Here is a 17,967-nt window from a genome sequence, read left to right as displayed (position 1 = left end):
TTGAGCCCTGGTTTGGCCTTCAGATGAAGGATAATGCTCAACAAGGTTTGTGTCTGATGTTCTTTGGTGAGGATGGACTCGTTCCTCTCAGAGGTTGGAGGATGACTGAGTGACCCTTCCAGAGCATAGTGCTGCACCTGGAAGGGTAAAGTGATGGGAGAGGAGGTGGCGTTTGGGGAACAGCAGAACTGCCATGACTGCACACAAAGGCTGGATGTGGTTGCACAAAACTCAAATATAAGTTTCTGGCCTATCTTTTATAAGAAATAATAGCCTAAGGAAGTCATAAACTACATCTGTACTCTAAACCCATCAGCGTCCAAGCACAAGCTGGGTCACTGGCCCATGGTGCCCAGCCTGGTTAACTGTCTGCATCCTCTTTGGATCAGTTTTGGCTTCCCAGCTGATGCTGGAGGGTAGAGCTCCCTGGGACTGCTCCCAACAAATAAAACCTTACGCTCTGAGGGAAAAGTTTGGCCGTGTGGATGCCAGGTGTGCTCTACTGAACCCAAGACATGTTTTTTCAGGCAGTTGTAGCCCTGACTGCCCCATTGCAAGTACTCAGGTAGTTGTGGTGCGAGAATTTTAGTCTGGGACCTCTCTTGGGTAATTTGTTTTATGATTATCAGCTTCTCTGAGCTGGGCTTTGACATTCAGAGGACCACGGCCTTCATCTTGAGTTACAGGAGAGTCATGTCTTCCTGCACCATGAGTGGAACATGTCTCAGCTGAGCAGTGGAAAGGCAAAGATCTCTTTAGTCTTTGCTTTAAGTGTCTGAGACTGTTGCAAAGTGAAGGGTACGTCTGTCCTGCCACGCTTCTGATGGAGCCTCCCCTTGCTGTCAGCCTGGGCATGGACCTGAAGTCTGGAGACCGAAGCGTTTCTCACCAGCAGTTTTTGTGACCAATCCTTCCCTCCTCCAAAGCAAGTCACAACCTTGGCCAGGAACCATCATGAAGTCACCAGAGCAGCTCAAAGCACCGTGGGACCCATCTCCAGGGCTCAGCCCGGATTTCAGCCCTGGGCTCAGCCGCTCATGCAGAGAGGTGGGACCTTGGTCCCGCAGCGCAGCAGGACTCCTCCCCTGTACATCTCCAGAAGGTGACTGTGCCGTAACTGCAGGGAAAGTTGGCCGGAGGCTGCTCGCTAAGGGATGAGCAGTGGACTTAAACCTGACCCTGGGCTAAACAGCCGATTTTTTGGCAAGGTTTTGATCTCCCTCAGTTTGAAACTGGAGAGCTTCTACCATTTCCTTCTCTACACTTCCCTTCCTTTCCTGCTCTCACCAGCCCTCTCTGGTTGAGAGCATCAAGCAGAAAAGACGATGTGTTCCCAGCCCCCCTTCTCAGCCCCTAGCTCAGGTTTTCCTTCACCTGCACCAGCTGCTGGGGCAGGGTTTACAAACCCGGCGTGTGTTTCCCGAGGAGCCAGACTTCACACACCGCTTCTCCCTTGGCCCTACCCTTTGGCTTTCCCTTCACACCTCCCCTGCTCTCCCCCCTCGCCCCCCTCAGCAGGCTGGCATCTGCAGAACACCTTTCCTGTCAAAGCAACCAGGAAAAAAATATTTGAAAAATCACAGTGGCTTGTTTTCTGTGCTGCAGATACACTCAACAACTTTTAGTTTCCTTCTAGTTGTGTCGTGCAGGAAAGCTGCTGCCCAGGAGCCTGCTAGCCTGGAGGAGTCTCTGCATTACTGGAAGTATTTAGGTGGCTGGAGATGGTTTGTCTGAGTTTATGGTTGTGCTTAAGCTTGCAGAGACAGGAGCTGGGAGGGTGTCTCCAGAGGATGGTGATGAGCTGTTATCATAAACTATCGCAGTAATTGTCAGTGTTATTCCTGTGCTCTGTAGATGCCCATGGACTATTCCAAACCTGTCGTAGGCCTCCTACACAGGTTTTTCTGTCAGGAGCAATCTATCCAGTGGAAGGTGTCCCTGCCCCTGGCAGGGGGGTTGGAACTAGATGATCTTTAAGGTCTCTTCCAACCAAAACCAGTCTGTGATTCTGTGATTCTCTAGCTTGCTCTTGGCTGCAGAGATCTGCCCCAGTTCCTGCTCCCACCCTGAGTTTCTCTCTGCCATCATCTCCAGTGTGACACAGACAGAAGCCCAGAGCTTTCACCATATTTACTTTAGAGCTTGCAAGGTCAGACCCACCCTCCATACTATAAACTTCCAAGTCAGAGTAGCAGCAGTGTTTTTTGGGGAGCTCAGGCATATTCAGAGCAAGGGCCAGTCAGAGGGGGACCTGGGGGGTGATTGCCAGCCGGCTGAACAGGAGCCAGCAGTGTGCCCAGGGGGCCAAGGAGGGCAACGGCATCCTGGCTTGTGTCAGCACTGGCGTGGCCAGCAGGGCCAGGGAAGGGATCTGAGCCCTGGGCTCGGCACTGGGGAGGCCGCCCCTCGCTGAGGGGGTTCAGTTCTGGGCCCCTCACCCCAAAAAGGCCATTGAATGACTCGAGCATGGCCAGAGAAGGGCAACGGAGCTGGGGCAGGGTCTGGAGCACAGGTCTGCTGGGGAGCGGCTGGGGGAACTGGGGGGGTTCAGTCTGGAGCAGAGGAGGCTGAGGGGAGACCTCCTGGCCCTCTGCAACTCCCTGCCAGGAGGGGGCAGAGAGGGGGGATGAGTCTCTGGAGCCAAGGCCCCAGCGCCAGGCCCCGAGGGAATGGCCTCAAGCTGCCCAGGGCAGGGTCAGGCTGGCTCTGAGGAAGGATTTCTGTGCAGAAGGGGCTGTTGGGCGTTGGAATGGGCTGCCCAGGGCAGGGGGGAGTCCCCGGGATCCCTGGAGGGGTTGAAGAGTCGGGCTGAGCCAGCGCTGAGGGATCTGGGGGAGTTGGGAACGGTCAGGGGGAGGGTCATGGTGGGGCTGGAGGAGCTGCAAGGGCTTTTCCAACCTGGATGATTCTGTGACTTAGGCAGGCTCACATAGTTTAACCCCCCCTCTCAAGCACATCTGCCAGGTGAAGGGACTCCTGAACACGTGGGGAAGGTTCAGACTTAGCACTCCTCTCCTCTGCTGTCAGTGGTGCTTTAGCCTGAGATGCTAACGGGAACCAACAGCCACAAGCTCCCTCCTGCTTCAGGGAGGGCTTCAATACAGTGGTTGATCTTTCTGCAGGGAGCTTCTGAAAACCAAACTGACCCACAGTTCCAAATTCTGCCTCACTGCGACATCATTGTTTTTCCCCCCAGGTCATGAAACCCCCAAATTCTCATCACTCCACAGAGCTCCCACACTGCACTGTGTGATGCTCGTTTAAGTTCTTTTTCTGGGACTGTAGCAGGAGGCTAGAGAAAATGTGGCACAGTAATTTCCTTCTGCCCTCATCTGGCTGGATGCAGCAGCAGTTCCAGATGCAAAGCTGTGGGTGGGAATCTCAGAGACGCAGCATCTGCCTCGTGGCAGGGCCGCCTCCCTTTTCCCAAATTCACGACTTATTTTCTTGCAGTGCCTTTTTGATTCATGTCCTGGCACAACTGAAACTCCTCTTGCTGTGGGGTCACTTACTTGAGACATGACCAGGAAAGAAGAAACCAATTGCACGAAGGACATTTCTGGGCCCTTTCCCTTTTTTTTTTTTTTTTCTCCCCCCCCCCCATGTCTTTCTCAAAATCAAAACATTTCCCGTGCCTACTTGCTTCCTAATGGGTTGAGATTGGGAGTTCAGTCACTTCTGGAAGCAAATTTCCTTCTTTCCAAGAGGAAGAAGAAGGCTCTGGTCTTCAGGGGTCTCAGCTACCCCCATCACTCTTTACAAGCCCCTAGGAAACGTTGGGGTGGTTAGATTTACAACTGCTCAGCCTGTTTGCACCTCACGGTGTAATTATTAGGCTCAATGACATCTCTCGTCTGGGGAAGGTCACGAGTGAGCAGTGCTCTGATTGATTTGGAGCCTGTGTCTTTGTTCTCAAGTTCCCTGTCCGAGAGGCTTTGATTTGTGACCGAGCTGGTTTTTGAAGTCTGCTCGTGAGAGTGGTCCTTTGTTTCACAACCAGCGTTCGCAGGACTCAAAGGGGCTGAAAACATGACAGGATCTGGCCCTAAAATCATAACCTGGACCAGCAGAGCTTGTTCTTGCTGGGAAGCAACAGCTTGAACCGAACTGTTATCTGTGGTCATTCGAGGTGGGTGTGGGGAGAAGGGACCCCTTTGTGCTGCCCAGGGGCTTGAGCAGCGGTGTCAGAGGGGATCTGGTTTCATGTTTATATCTCTGTCCCTGGGATACAGGTTCAAGTATGTAAACTATCTATCCTGCAAGCACAGGCTGCTGCAGGTGTGTGGGTGCTAGTGGGCATACAAAAACATTCCTGACACCATCTCTTTTGAGGAGTCTTCACCTCCTGATGGCTATAAGCCATTAGGAGTCAAAAGAAAGAGCTGACATCCGACAACTCCGGATAAACAGCTAAACATTAACCCTTAGAGTGGCTCAAAAAACATACTTAAAAGGCACTTTGTGGAAAGAAGCCATTTTTTTCCAGGCCTGTTAATTGCTGTCTTTCTTCAGGACACCTTTCAGCAGCACCTACTGTAAACAGAGCAGCTCCTCGCGGAGCACTTCCCCCAAGGATTCCTGCCCTGCTCGCCGGGAGCCTGTGGAGATGGCTGTCCCCATCGCCTCCTGCCCTGTGCAGTCCTCCTACAGGTCCTTGGGTTTGCTGTTTTTTTCTTGGCCTGACAGCCAAAACCTTTCCTCTCTTTCTGCCAGCTCGCTCTGAAAACTCAATCCCCTTTCTTGGCTGCCATCAGCCTGTTTATTTGGTGCAACTATGTTTGTCCCCAGCTCCTCCCTGGCCGTTGCCTGACCTACTCCTGTCTTTCTGCGTAGTGTTGGCTATGTCCTTTTCTGTGTCCTCGGTGACAGTTGTTTTAGCTCATCTGAAGGAACTGTAGCTCAGACTACTCCAAGTGAGACGTACAGGATGCGAGCAAAGGAAGGCGGCCAGTTGTCCAGACTTGCCTGCTGTGAACATGCTTGCTTACTGCAGAGAATGCCTTATTAATCACATTTCCCAAGCGCAGTTATCTATAATTATCTGTAATTGCTTTTTAAATCATTGGGATCTAGCAGCCTGTTTCCAGTGAGGCCGTCGGTCCTTCAAGAGAAGGAAATGTGGTGGAGGTTGAGATCCCGAGGAACTTGCTTCGCTTCTTTAAAACAACAAGGGCGTCCCTAAAACCTGCAATACTCATCATGCTCTTCCTTCTTAATAGCAAGAGAATTGCAACAAATGCTCTCTCCCTCGACAGAACTGCTGGAGGGACCCTTACCAGAATGAACCCAATAGCTTATTTTCATCAGAAGAGAAACTTGCTACATTCATAACGTCCATATTCAAAAGTAAGATTTTTTTTTTTTTAATCCAAAAGAAGAGAGGTGATTCTAACTCTTTTTGTGAATGCCTGTCATTCCAGCAAGGAATGGTGAACCTAAACTCTGCAATTTTGGGGCTTCTCCAGATCATATTTGAGGTGGGTTGATGACTTTTCCACCCATCGGTTGGCTTGAACGTTCCCCACCAAAATTTACATCATGTCATGTGAGGGTTATTCCTTGAGGCCAGGAAGAAGTTTCTTTTGCCCTACACACTGCAGATTGAATGCCGTGCACAAAATGTTTGGGGAGAAACTTCTCTCCTGAAGAAGAGTCTTTACCCCATGAGGCTGGGTGACCTGAGGGCAGAACATCTGTGTGCCTGCTGTGGTACCAGCCTAAGACATCCACCTCTCCCGTGCTTCTGTAGAAATTAATTTAGTGTGGCAGACCGAGCGTTTATTTCATGAGCGCTCATCTCCTACACACGAGCAGACCACCTTCTCCAGAGTAAAGGAGAAAAGGCAGCTTAGCTCCTGCAAAGACCTTTTGTGTGGTTCTTCACCTCATGGAGGACACATCATGCCACGGTCTCAGCTTCCCTCCATCACAGCTTCACTTCGATTCTTTGCTCAATCTTGTGCTTGAGCTTCCACATTTCTCTGTATGGGTGGTAAGTTTGTGTTACTCGTGTCTTACTACTCGGTCCCTTTCAAAGTGTTGCAGAACGAGGTGCTGAGCTCACCAGGGACACGGGCTGGCTCCTCCTGGATAGCAGTGACCGTGTGAAAGGAAGGAAAGCCCCTCGCCTTCCTGGATTGCTAGAGAGTACTGGAAATGTTTCTTTTCTCTGGAAGACAGACAGAAAGAACTTTTTTTTGGTTTTGCTATTTGAAACCTTATGGTTTCAAAACCTTATGGTTTCAAAACATTTATTTGGGTTTTGGGGGATTTTTTTGTAAATACTTGAGGTTTCTGGTGCTCTGGGCAATGCTCTTCTTTCCCAGAAGACTCAAACCCACAATTTTGCAATGACTTGGGGACGGTGTCATGCGGGGGATTCACCTTTCAATCTCTTTGTAAATCTGGAAGACTTGAGAGGCTCTGAGGACCGCACGAGCCCAGTGCTAACCAAACCCAGCTCCTAGGAGTGATGTTCGTTCATCTCACCACGTCTGTTTGTCCTCGACAGAAGGGTTCCCGTGGGGAACGGGAAGGTTAGAACTGATATCTTACTGGTGGACTGGTTTGGGGCAATGAACGAACACAGGGGCTGGAGCACAGGAGTGAGATGTGGGTGTTGAACCACCATGTTGGAGGACAGGCAGGGACACGCTGAGCGCTTGAAGCTACCTTGCAGCCTTAGGTGCCTGCTGCCATTTATTATGGCACCACCTGCTGACACTGTTCCCATCAGTCATTTCTTGAGCACCAGAAACAAACGTGCCACTGGGCGAGGGGATCTCATTGTCATGTGGGCAGTTATGCTCTGCTCCGCTTGGGCAGTAGCCTAAAATGCCATGCTTGCCTTCTCCTCACCTGATTAAAATGTTGAGGGGTTTTTGATATGTATATTATTTTTCTTTAGAGAAGCTGCGATACACTAATTTGCAACTCCTGAAGCTGAAGTTAAAAACTCCACCCCTTAATCATAGAATCACAGAATCGTTTAGATTGGAAAAGACCTTTAAGATCATCAAGTCCAACCGTTAACCCAACGCTGCCATGTCCACCCGTGAAGTGGTGGAAGTCCCATAACTGACCCATATATCCTGCAAACTCTCCGCTCAAACTCAGCCAGGGTTTATTAAGCTCAGCAGAGCTTTGCTTCGCTCTTATAGGTGGGTCTGGTGCACCAGGGTGTCCTGGGGCAGTAGCATTGGGCACTGTCTCAGCCTGGCATCCACACTGCTGCAGAGAGATGCTTGCTCTGATTATTTTCCCCCTTCTAGGATGGGACTGGTAGTTGGGGGAGAGTCAGTTGTTCCCGTTCAAGGTGAGGGCAGCAACATCTTAAGCCTTGTAGCTGTCTCAAAAGCAACTGAACATCTCTATCCAAACATCTGCTGAGCATGAGGAATATTCCTGCTCGTCTCAATACAGAAACCTGATGGCACCCAAGGTGCTGCTGACACTTGGCATTTTGTGCTTTGCTAAAAGCAGTGACGTTTTCGGGGGACGGTGCAGAGGTGTCGGCAGATGTGATAGAGTGTGAATAGCTTGTGGCACTAACAGCATCACTGACATACTTTATATCTAACGGGTGTCGTAGCGGGGTGCGCGTGGTGCCACATTCAGACCCTGCCCAGCCTGGTCTGAGGAGAAACCTCTGTTTTCTACCCTGTCCTACAGGCAGCTGGAGGTAGATGCTGGTGGTCAAAGCATCCATGGCAAAACCCAGAAAAACCTTCTGAAATGGATAACCTTCAAGAGCCAGAACTGCCAAATAGTCCAACTTTCCTCCTTGTAATTGTTTCAAGGAGAGGAGAGAAAATGGAGATAAAATGAATTCTAAACAGTGGTCCTTTTTAATGCTAGTTCTAGGTGTGTCCAACCAGAGGTTAGGCAGCAGCACCAAGGTGCATCTTTGGTGTAAATGTGCTGGCCACAGGTGCTGTCAGAGGCAACGCATTTCTCCTTCAGTGTAAGCCTGGCTTACTGTCTGCAGAGGAATGATATGTCCCTAAAAACTTACTTTTTTGGAAAGAGGGCTCTGAATTCAGAGCCATTTATGTGTAATCCCCCACGAAGCTACTACGTTTCAGAGATTTAACGGGTTACCCACTTGCTAGGCACGTGGCAATACTTCCAGATTTGCAGTCAAACAAGAAACTTTGCAAATTGCACCCGGACTGCCTGGTAGTTCCTTACTCATACGCTGAATGACACGTGAATCCACTTACACAGCAGTGGAAGGGTTGTATAAATCAAATACACTCCTAAATTTGCTCTTATCAGCTTATTCCTGAGCTGTCCTTATCTGCTGCTGGTTTTGCTTTACTTTCAAGCATGTCAGGGAGGAACCTCTTACTCCCTGCGTGTGGCTGCTCTCCCGGCGTGGTGCATCAGGGCTTTAGTTGTATCCACGGTTGTAGGCTCTCATCGCTTGGTTGAGGCTGTGTCGTGGCTTCATTAGAAATATAAGTCAGGCTCTTATGGTAGTAATCGTCTTGGTGCAGGAGTACGTGACAAATTTTCATCTTTTCCCTAAATAGATGAGTCCAGAGCCTCAGGGAGGTTTAATCTATTTGCTCATGTGGCAGCTCCCCACCCTCAGTGTCATCTTCCAAAGCCACTGCCCTCCCAGAACATCTTCTGGTGGTCTCTCCTCTGCTCCGGGCCGTGTCATCGCACACCCCAGGTTGCGTGGACGTGCCGTGAGGATGCAGAGCCTTCATGACGTGCTGCTGGCGGCGTGCGCAGGCTCTGCCTGACCGACAAAGCTGCTTCCAGTTGGAAAAGCCCATCTGCCCTGCTCCTCGCAGCGTGGCGGCCGTCCCAGGCTCTTGGGGAATGTCAGTCCCGGTGCAGTTGCATACCTTGGCGTGTCGGACAGAAGGAGATGATCAAAGCAGGGGTGGCGAGAAAGGAGGCTCCAACCCCTCAGCGGGGAAGCGCTCGGTTCCTCCACACCCACAGGTGCGCAGCTCTTTGATCCCCGGGGTTCGGGGGGTCCGGCCCTCCCTCCCCACCCTGACCCTGAAGTCGGCGCTTTTTTGGGCAGGTGAGTGGGATCAAACCCGCGAGTGGGCTCCCACCGAGCTGTGGGGCTCTTGCATCCCGGGTGGGGCTGGATCCAGGTGTGTGGTGACCGGCGATGGGACAGTGGAGGGACACCCGGCTGCTGGGCTGCGAGCGGCGGCGGTGCCTTCGCAGGCTCTGGTTATATTTTGTTAACACCTTGGCCAGCCTCAAAGATGGAAATGGAGTCAAATACCATTTTTTGGGAAAAACATTTTGACTAGATACAATGTTTTTCTTACGGAAAGGGAATGTTTCTGTAAAAGAGGGGGCTCTAAAACACTTGAGAGAGACAAAAATTAGAGATAACTGTGCCAGTCAACTCTTGAGTTCTTTTTTTTTTTTTATTATTAATTCGAAGGAAAACCTAACAAAGTTCAGTTTTATCACAAAATCATTTTCCCCCAGCTTTGTGATTGGGCCAGAAAACTGCAAAATCTTTTTGGCCAGAAATCAATTATTTACAAAGTTATTTGTTGCCGTGTATGTTCGTCATGAGACCATCTCTTGGCCAATGTGTCTAGTTTGAGGGTACACAGGTTTTTTTAACTCTGTAGAAAAACTGGGAGGAGGTCAGAAAAGAGCTTTAACATCAGTATTTCAAACAATCTGCCTGGCAGAGACGCAGCACGAATTTTTGTCTATAAATTTTAGCAGAAGTGATTTAATAATCTTTGAATACCTTTATGGGAAGAAAATTTCTGACAGGAGAGAGCTCCTCGGTGCAGCAAATGGATAAATGCAAAGCTGGAAGTCTGAATTTAGAAAAATGCAAACTATGCAAAGAGCAAAAATGATGCTCTTTGAAGCAGGATACTGAGAAGCCTTGTAGTTCCATTGTTGCTTGGACTCCTTAACCAGAGGCTGGATATCTTTTGAAAAACATCTTCTGTGATTTAATCAAAAGGTTTTGGGGTGAGATGGGGTGTTTCTGGAATTCTCTCACCTGTCGAATCACCTTCGGTTGGCCGTAGCTCCAAGAGAGACCCCTTAGGAAGCACCAATTTCCTCATCCTTAGCGAGTGGATCCATGGAGAGCACTTTAATTTCTGATGTCTGGGAAGAGCTTTGGAAAGAATTTACCTGAACAGAGGAGAAAAAAAGTCTTGCTGTCTTTAAATCATTCAGTATACATTTTCCAGTTTTCCAAGCTTTATAAAATTAAGCACAGGTTCAGATTTGTGATTTTGGCCCCGTCGGCATTCTGTCAATTAAGATCTGAAACACCTGAAAGAAGAACATTTAGGCAGTCTTGCCATGGGAACAAGACCATCAAAAACCCAATCAAGTTGGTTTTTTACCCCAAGTAAGCATGTTAAACCAAATGTAATGAGGTTCTGCTTCCCAGCAGAGTTGCATTAGGTGAGCACGTGTGGAAGGTGGAAGGTTGATCTGTACAAAGGTGATTTCACACCATGGTTACACCAGGCTACGAGCAGAGGTGCCTGGGGACCGTGGTGTGGCTGATGAGCAGTAGTTCATCTATCCAAGGGAAAACATGATGTTTTTCACCGAGGATGCTGAGGACAAGGCAGAGTCTGTTCGAGGTGCTGGAGGTGCCCCATCTCTCCATCTAGCTGTGCACAGAGCCCACCACCGGGGAAGCAGCAGCTGCTGGTCCTTCGCGGTGTTTCATGGTGCTCTTCATTAACCGTAGTCCTTGTTACACCTCACCGAGCTTCCCTAGGGCTCGGCTAGCTTGGCACAGCCCTCGGGCCAGTGCCCTGCTGTCTGATGGCCCCGCAGGAGACAGCACAGGGCTGCTGGAAGCACCAGGAGAGCCCTCCCAGGCTCCGAACCGGGGCCACCACTGAGTCTCCTCGCTGGCACTGCCAAGGCAGCAGCAGAAGACGCGGTGACCAGCCTGATCGTCCCTTCCCCCACCTCCCGGTGCAGCATCCGCCAGTCCGCATGACCCTCCCCCTACCAAAATTGGCTGCTTTCTTCCTTCTTCTCGCCCCCCCCCTCCCTTTTTTTGGCTGAGTGATGAGCTGTATGCCAAATCCATCTGCTCCTGTCTCCCCTAGCTGCCTTCCATATCATTACAGGATCCCTGGCAGCGAGCCTAGACCTATCTCTCTCCCTGCACTCTTAGGAGCACATTCCTTTCTACACCTTTTCCCGAGCTGGGATAGAAATGAGTATCAACCCCAAACAAAAAGCATCTGCTTTCTGCCTGCTTCTGCTTCACCGGACGCGCATGTACGCTACACCCGTGTCAGCAGCGAATGCAAAACACACACAACCCCCCACCTCGCCGCCCCGCATCCAACATGGGCTGACGAAACTTTGGGCGCCGGGAGCCTGCCTCACACCCTCTCCCTCTCCGTCTCCGCAGCACCAGCTGTGACCACCGCACCATTTGTTCCTCCAGCCCACGCCAGCACTCGGAGCCAGTTCTTTATCACCCCAATTAGCCTTGTCTGTGCTGATGAGAGGAGAGAGGCTTCCACTGCAAGGCAGAGACGGGGGGAAGAGAGCTGGCGCGCGGTGGGCACCGCGAGAGGCGATTCCCTTTACGGTGGCTTTGTTCCCCGCGAGGGATAGATTTCACCGGGTCAGGAGCACCGCTAAAAAGCCAGCGCTGTTATCCCGCCTGCATTACCTGGGTGATGCTGGTTTATAAATAGTTACTTGATTAAGGTCAGGGGACACCGTTTCTTGGGGTTTTTTTCCCTCTTTTCTTCATGCACTTGGCTATCTGCAAGAGGGAAGAGGAGCATCCTCAGGCTGCACCAGCTCCCGGGTGTTGTGACGGGCTGTGGCTAGTGCTGGCCTCATTTCTGGATGAGTTTGGAGATGCACCTTGGCCGTGTCCCCAGCAAGGACCTCCCTGCATCTATAGCAAAGCTTCCAGTAGCCTCACAGCGAGTCGAAGCAATTCCCCCTTCTCCCGCTGCCTCGTGATAGTGTCTCCCATGCTGGTATGTCAGGATAGCGACTGGTCGATGCTGCACTGATGCTCATGCAGCCATCAGCCTGAAAGCCTGGTTGTTTGTTTTTTTTCCCCCCCCCCCAAACCTTGTAGCACTCTCTAGGAGTGTTTATACATCACGCTTCCCTGTGGTTGTGACATTGTGTCCCTCCTGGACCTTGCTTCTGCTGGATTCAGGAGGCACTTTTCTGGTAGGCACCTCAGTGCTATCATCCCAGAGCCAGGATAGGATCCATCCTTTGTCCCAGCTCACGTAGATCCACCTCACTGGGAGGAGCATGATTCAAACACAGCCCCATGATGGACAAAGTCACCCCAGATGGGGTGGGGCAGGTCCCATCAACATAGTCCCAACAGGGTTGAACGTGTTCCTCAGAGCACCCTCCATGGCAGGCGTCCCTTGTTGGAGGGGCTCCCAACACAGCCATGACCCACAAGGAGCCTGCTGGGGGTCTTCTTTGAAGCCGAGGCATGAAAAACTTGAAAAGAATCTCTGTGGTCTCCAGATCCATTTCACAATGCCACATCCAGTGGAAGGTTGACTGAGCAGCCCCGGGGCTGCTGGACGGCTAGAATATCAGTCTACACCAAAATGGGTGAAATGACACTTTCCAACAAAAAAACCCCGAGGGATTCCAATATTCAACATATCTTAATCTGTAGCCCACTATCCCAAATGCTTTTCCCTGTTCTTCTGCGTTTGGTTTCCCAGTGAGAGGAGTACGTTACTCCTGATGCATTTCTGAACAGCTTTGCCAGTGCTGCTGTGGAGCACGTCCCTCCTGTACCTGCCTCCTTGGTGCAGACGCACCCCTTGGGGCTCCTGTAGCTGAGGGTCTCAAGAAGTTTTTAATATCTGCTTTATTAAAGTCAGCCAGAAACGGATCTGCAGAAATTGCACCAGTTCAACCAGTCACCCCCTGGCAAATTTATTTCACATCTTCCCAGGCTTCAGAAAGGGGCTTAAGTGAGTCCAGTAATAACACAACTCCAACCCAATGCCTGTGACGGATTGTGTCTTCTTGCAAGACCTTCAGAGGAGTCCCTGACTGTGTGTCCATCTTGCATTAGGCTTTGTCCTTCTGCTCAGACACCGTAACCTGTCTCTGAGCTCTCACACCTCCGTCCTGTCCCTCATAACACCATCCCATCTAACAGCCTTGTGTACAGCCTTGCCATGAACGAAGAGCTCAGCCATGCAGGGAAAGGGGGCCGTTTCCCTCCTGCACCCATAGAAAGGAAACTGAAAGGACCTACAAACAGTTATTTCATCTGTCTCCTTCCACCAAGACAAGCTCAGTTCTGCTTAAACTATTCTAGATGGGTTTCATCTCATTTGTGCTGAAAACTTCCCACCACAGAGACACCACACCTTCCCCAAGCATTTGGTTGCAATACTTTGCTCCTTCCCACTAGGATACTCTTCCTGCTGTTCAGCTTGGATCTTACTCAATGCTTTTTGAATTGTGTCCCAAGAGAGCGTGAACAAAACATTACTCCTTTCCTCTGTGCCGTAGCCTCTTGCACGCCCAAATACCACCATGCTGCCCTTGAACTTCTCTCTTCTAGACTCAGCGCATCCAAGCCCTCAACGTTTCCCGTAGGTCTTGCTTTCAGACCCACTAATTTGGGGTCTGCCAAGGCAGATGTGACGTTCCTCAGAGCTCCCACCTCTCCAGCCCCCGCGGGAGAGGAGGGGACTGTGGTGGCTCTCCGTTAGCTTTCCGTGGAGACTCCCCAGTAGCAGGTTGGGCTTTGCCCTGTCCGAGCTGCCCTGCCGACACCAGCGTGGACGGTCAGGGTTGGTCCCCTCCAATCCGGGGTCATTTTAAAGCACTTTCCACCTTGATATTTTCCTACCAGTGGGTGAAACCACCCAGCCCCAATGCCTCAGAGCTTTTCTTTCTGTCTCTGGAAGAAAAATAAGAAAACAATAGGAAGAAAAGCTGCGTCAGAGCCAGGCAGATCGGAGTTAATCCTCCCTCAAAATGGATCCCGTCAGTGCCGGTGTACGTGAGAATCGCCTCTCCTGCACCTTTGCTGGGTACTCTCCCCGGCACAATGCTTCACTTTGTGTTTCAGCACAGAAAGAAATGGTGAAGTTGCTAATAATGGCACTAAAAGAAAATATGCTACATCTGTTATGGATAGCAGTACAAAATTAGCTGATCACACCTCTGACACCCAAGATGTCTTCACTTAAAATACTCGTTGGCTTACTTTACATAATTTGCTGATTATATTTAAAAGAAATACAATTTTGCAATTACTGTTCTTTCTGGTGTGCTATCTATGCATCATTTTCTTTTTATGTTTATATATTTCTCCTTCATTAGTGCAGTCTGAAGGGTGATTAGATCCCTTCAAACATTTTACAGAGGTTAAACGTTGATTAAGATTTAATTATTACTGTAAATAGCTTGGAATGACATATGGTGCAAAAACCTGACATATGTGCATTTGAATAAATGAAGTGCTATTTCCCATGATGCTTCAGTAGCTGTTTAACAGCTTTGCTGAAGGGTTATGTTGCACCTCATGTTAAGATTGCTTTGATGTTATATTTTGTTGGGTTTTTGCAGCTGAAAGCTAAGAACAGTTTTTCCAGTTTTTAAAAACATTGAATATTTTAAATACCTAAATTGTTTTGCACAAATTTTTGCTAATTTGTCTAACTAGGTTAAACATTTTCAAAAGCATTTCGATTTTAACGTGGGTTCCTAGCATTGTGTCAGCAACAGCATCAATTCAATGTATAGGATTTCTAAAAGTCTGGTCTTGCAAGGTGCCCTGTCCCAGCTGGGAGCGGGATCTTTGCTCGCTGTGGGAACTGGGAGCACCACGGATCCCTCCCAGGGACGCAAAGCTTCGGGGTGATTGCAGAGCGAGGGGAAGCTTCGTGCGAAGCCAGCGAAAGGGAGAAATGGGGAAAGGGCAGGAGATTTTATGGAGGCAGAGAAAGGGGTAGGTAGGTTTTAGCTGTGCTCCATGCCGGGGGGAGGATATAGAGCCCTGGGGGTGTGCTGTCCCCTCGTGTCACCAGGCAGCCCTTGGCTTGGCCACGTCCCTACGGGAGCAAACCACAGCTCCGGGGGCTGGATTCCTTCTAGCACCAGGCAGGGGGACCTTGGCTGTGGGAAAAGGAAGGGATGTCTCCTGGAAAACGATGGGTGGGACCTGTTTGACTCTCAGAGACACTGTAATTCATGGAATACCTCAAGGCAGCGAGCGTGCATCATTTCATGGAATACAAGTCAATCCAAAGAGGGTTGTTTTGAGACTTGAGCAGAGTAAAGCCGGTTAAAATGACACAGAAAAGGCACGATTCCCACTGTATTATTTGCAAATTCTACTTCTCCACATTAATTTAATGATCCACCGAACTCCTGTCGCAACACAACGACGCGATACCTATTCTGATCTTGCCTCCTCTTTGATTTCACAGATTGAGACATCTCGGCTGGAGCCAGAAATCGCAATGGCCACTACCAGTAAGACTGTAGTCTACAATAAAGGATTGTAAGTGGAAGCGGAACATCTCAGCCCGGAAGATTTGGGGAGGGAAAGGGGGAAACTTGAGATCCCGACTGGGAAAAAGAAAACAAGAGAAAACAAATAATAGAGCTCAGCGATAGTAACATATTACCGCTCCCGGCGAACTGGGAGTAAATTAACACTTGCAGAGAACTGACACCTCACACCAGTCAAAAAGATTAATATTAAAAGTTTTAAATTAGCAACAGGAGCAGCAACAAAAGAATCATATTCAAACACTTTAGAGAACTAGCTAAAGAAGAATCTCAGCACTTAATAGCACTGCATGGAGGGATGTTTAACGGCGTGTTTACATGGTTATACCTAACTACATGAAAGTAGGCTTCACCGAGCAAATTTTATTTTCCATGCGAATTAAACCTCCACACTGATGCTGCACAAAAATAATTCCGTAGAGACCAACGGGTGCGTGAACGTGAAGCGCTTGGTAGGGTGTTTGCTACGTGTCCTGTATTGATTCCGTGCCGATCCCGCCCCAGGGATCATGCGCAAAAGCAGCCCTTCATGGTTCGACGTGCGACGCTCCGTTAGCGCAGCGACGGGCGTAGCCGGTGCGCCCTCCATCCCTCCCTCCTCCTTCTGCAGATGGTCCTGGTGGCATCTTGCAAGACTCTGTGTCACGGGAGCCTACAGCAGGTGTATCTGCAAGGGCTTTCACCTGCGATTCAAGATACTGGAAAGCCAACACACCCACACCTTGGGTCGGAAGTGATCTTCTAGCAAAAATGTGATTGATCTGCTCTTTTCCTTTGTGCAGACGTGAAGGATGGGCTTTGTCCCACCTAACATAGGCCCTCTAAAAGTAAGGTCGTTAATCTAAGATAACTGGCTAAGCTATGCTTTGCTAAGCTAGTTGTCTAAGGACAGAGAAAGAATAGGCTTTAACTTTTGATCAGCCCCAAAGTGGTTAGCCAGTGGGACTAGATGATCATTGTAAGTCCCTTCCAACTGGAACTTTTCTCTTCTCTTCTTCTCTTCTCTTCTCTTCTCTTCTCTTCTCTTCTCTTCTCTTCTCTTCTCTTCTCTTCTCTTCTCTTCTCTTCTCTTCTCTTCTCTTCTCTCTCTTCTCTTCTCTTCTTCTCCTACTATATCTTCTTCTTCTTCTTCTTCTTCCTCTTCTTCTTCTTCTTCTTCTTCTTCTTCTTCTTCTTCTTCTTCTTCCTGTTCTTATTCTCTCTCTATTTTTCCCAATACTTTCAGCCAGCAAACCCAACGCTGCCCAAAGCCTTGTGCTGGTGCAGAGGAGGACCCAAAGCAGAAACTGGTGGGCAGGACAGCTTCACCTGGCAGCTGTGCCGAGCTGATGTCTTCATGAGACTGCAGCCTCAGAGCGGGGCAGTGCCCTCTGGAGATGGCAGGCTGGCTGCCTCTTCAACTACTCCACTTTGGGGTGCTTAAAGTGAGGTGGGGCAAGTCCCCCCAGCACTGCACCGAATCCTGCTCTCACATGGGTTTGGGGCCGTAACTTGGCTTTCTGGTATCTTGTACCCAAGAGTAAGCCCCAAGCGAGTCCCTGAGGACCAGAGGAGTTAATGCAGATTTTGAACATAGTCACCAGCAGAAGACCACGCCGATAGCGAGATCCACCTCTGGGATCGTTGTAGGGATGGAGCTGTGGTGGTGGTGATGGCCACAACCGAACGTGTGGGCTGTCACCCTTCAAGTGCCAATTTGTTGAGGGTTTTGGGGAGGGTGGGGGGAAGGGAAACCAAATCGCCACTGACACAGAATGTATTTGAAGGATTTATTGCAATGCCTGAAATCAGGAGGCCTGAGCCCCGCCATGTGCTTCTTCACCATTGGCTGCTCTCGCTCCCCACTGGAGTCAGACCAATAGGAACTGGAATCACGCGACGGTCGGGCCAGCTCAGGAAGACTGATTCTGTCCCCCACGCTGGTGTAAATCAGAAATAATTGCACGACACAAATAATTTTTGTGAATTTACATGCCAGCGTGCAGGGGAGGAGAGGCCAGCTCTGGGCTCTCCATAGCTGCTGTTGATGGGCCAACTCCCGGTCCCTGACACTGGTGGAAATGCAGTGGGTCCAGTTACACTCATGGAACTATTCTGGATTTACACCAGGGTAAGAGGCTGCTGGATTTGACCCAGTAGAATTCCTCTAATGCACTAGATGAGATGAATGTACGCTCCAGAGGAAGCGAGGCCACCCCATGCGCTCGGGGGGGGGCGGGTTTGGAGAGGCTGCAGGGAGGTGGCATCTGTCCTGTGGACATTTTCATGGGCTTCTGTCCTGTGGGCAGCACAGAGTCAGGCCCCATATTTTGCCCTGGGAGCGAGTAACTCCCGACAGCAGTGAAAGACAGGGGGCAGCCCTCTCTCCAGCCTCAGGAAGGGGAGTGGGGATGCTGGCAGTCCCCCAACAGCCGCCCGCTGATGGCAACCGCAGCGGCCAGG

At 50.0% G+C, this 17,967-nt stretch overlaps 1 protein-coding gene across 3 annotated transcripts in view; it reads left to right on the top strand.

Moving 5' to 3' along the window:
- The window catches only part of SFXN5 (sideroflexin 5), a 108,104-nt gene extending 91,574 nt beyond the window's left edge, over positions 1–16,530 (top strand). For all 3 annotated transcript variants that reach the window (XM_074903690.1, XM_074903689.1, XM_074903691.1), the window contains one exon: positions 15,441–16,530. In XM_074903690.1, the coding sequence (XP_074759791.1) occupies positions 15,441–15,518 (78 nt within the window). In that variant the 3' untranslated portion in view covers positions 15,519–16,530. The remainder of the gene's footprint in view (positions 1–15,440) is intronic.
- The last annotated feature ends 1,437 nt before the right edge of the window (positions 16,531–17,967 follow it).

Source organism: Athene noctua, chromosome 4, assembly GCF_965140245.1.
Source record: "Athene noctua chromosome 4, bAthNoc1.hap1.1, whole genome shotgun sequence".
Lineage (NCBI taxonomy): Eukaryota > Metazoa > Chordata > Aves > Strigiformes > Strigidae > Athene > Athene noctua.
The sequence above is the reverse complement of the archived record's forward strand: the minus strand, read 5'-3'. Positions and strand labels throughout refer to the sequence as shown.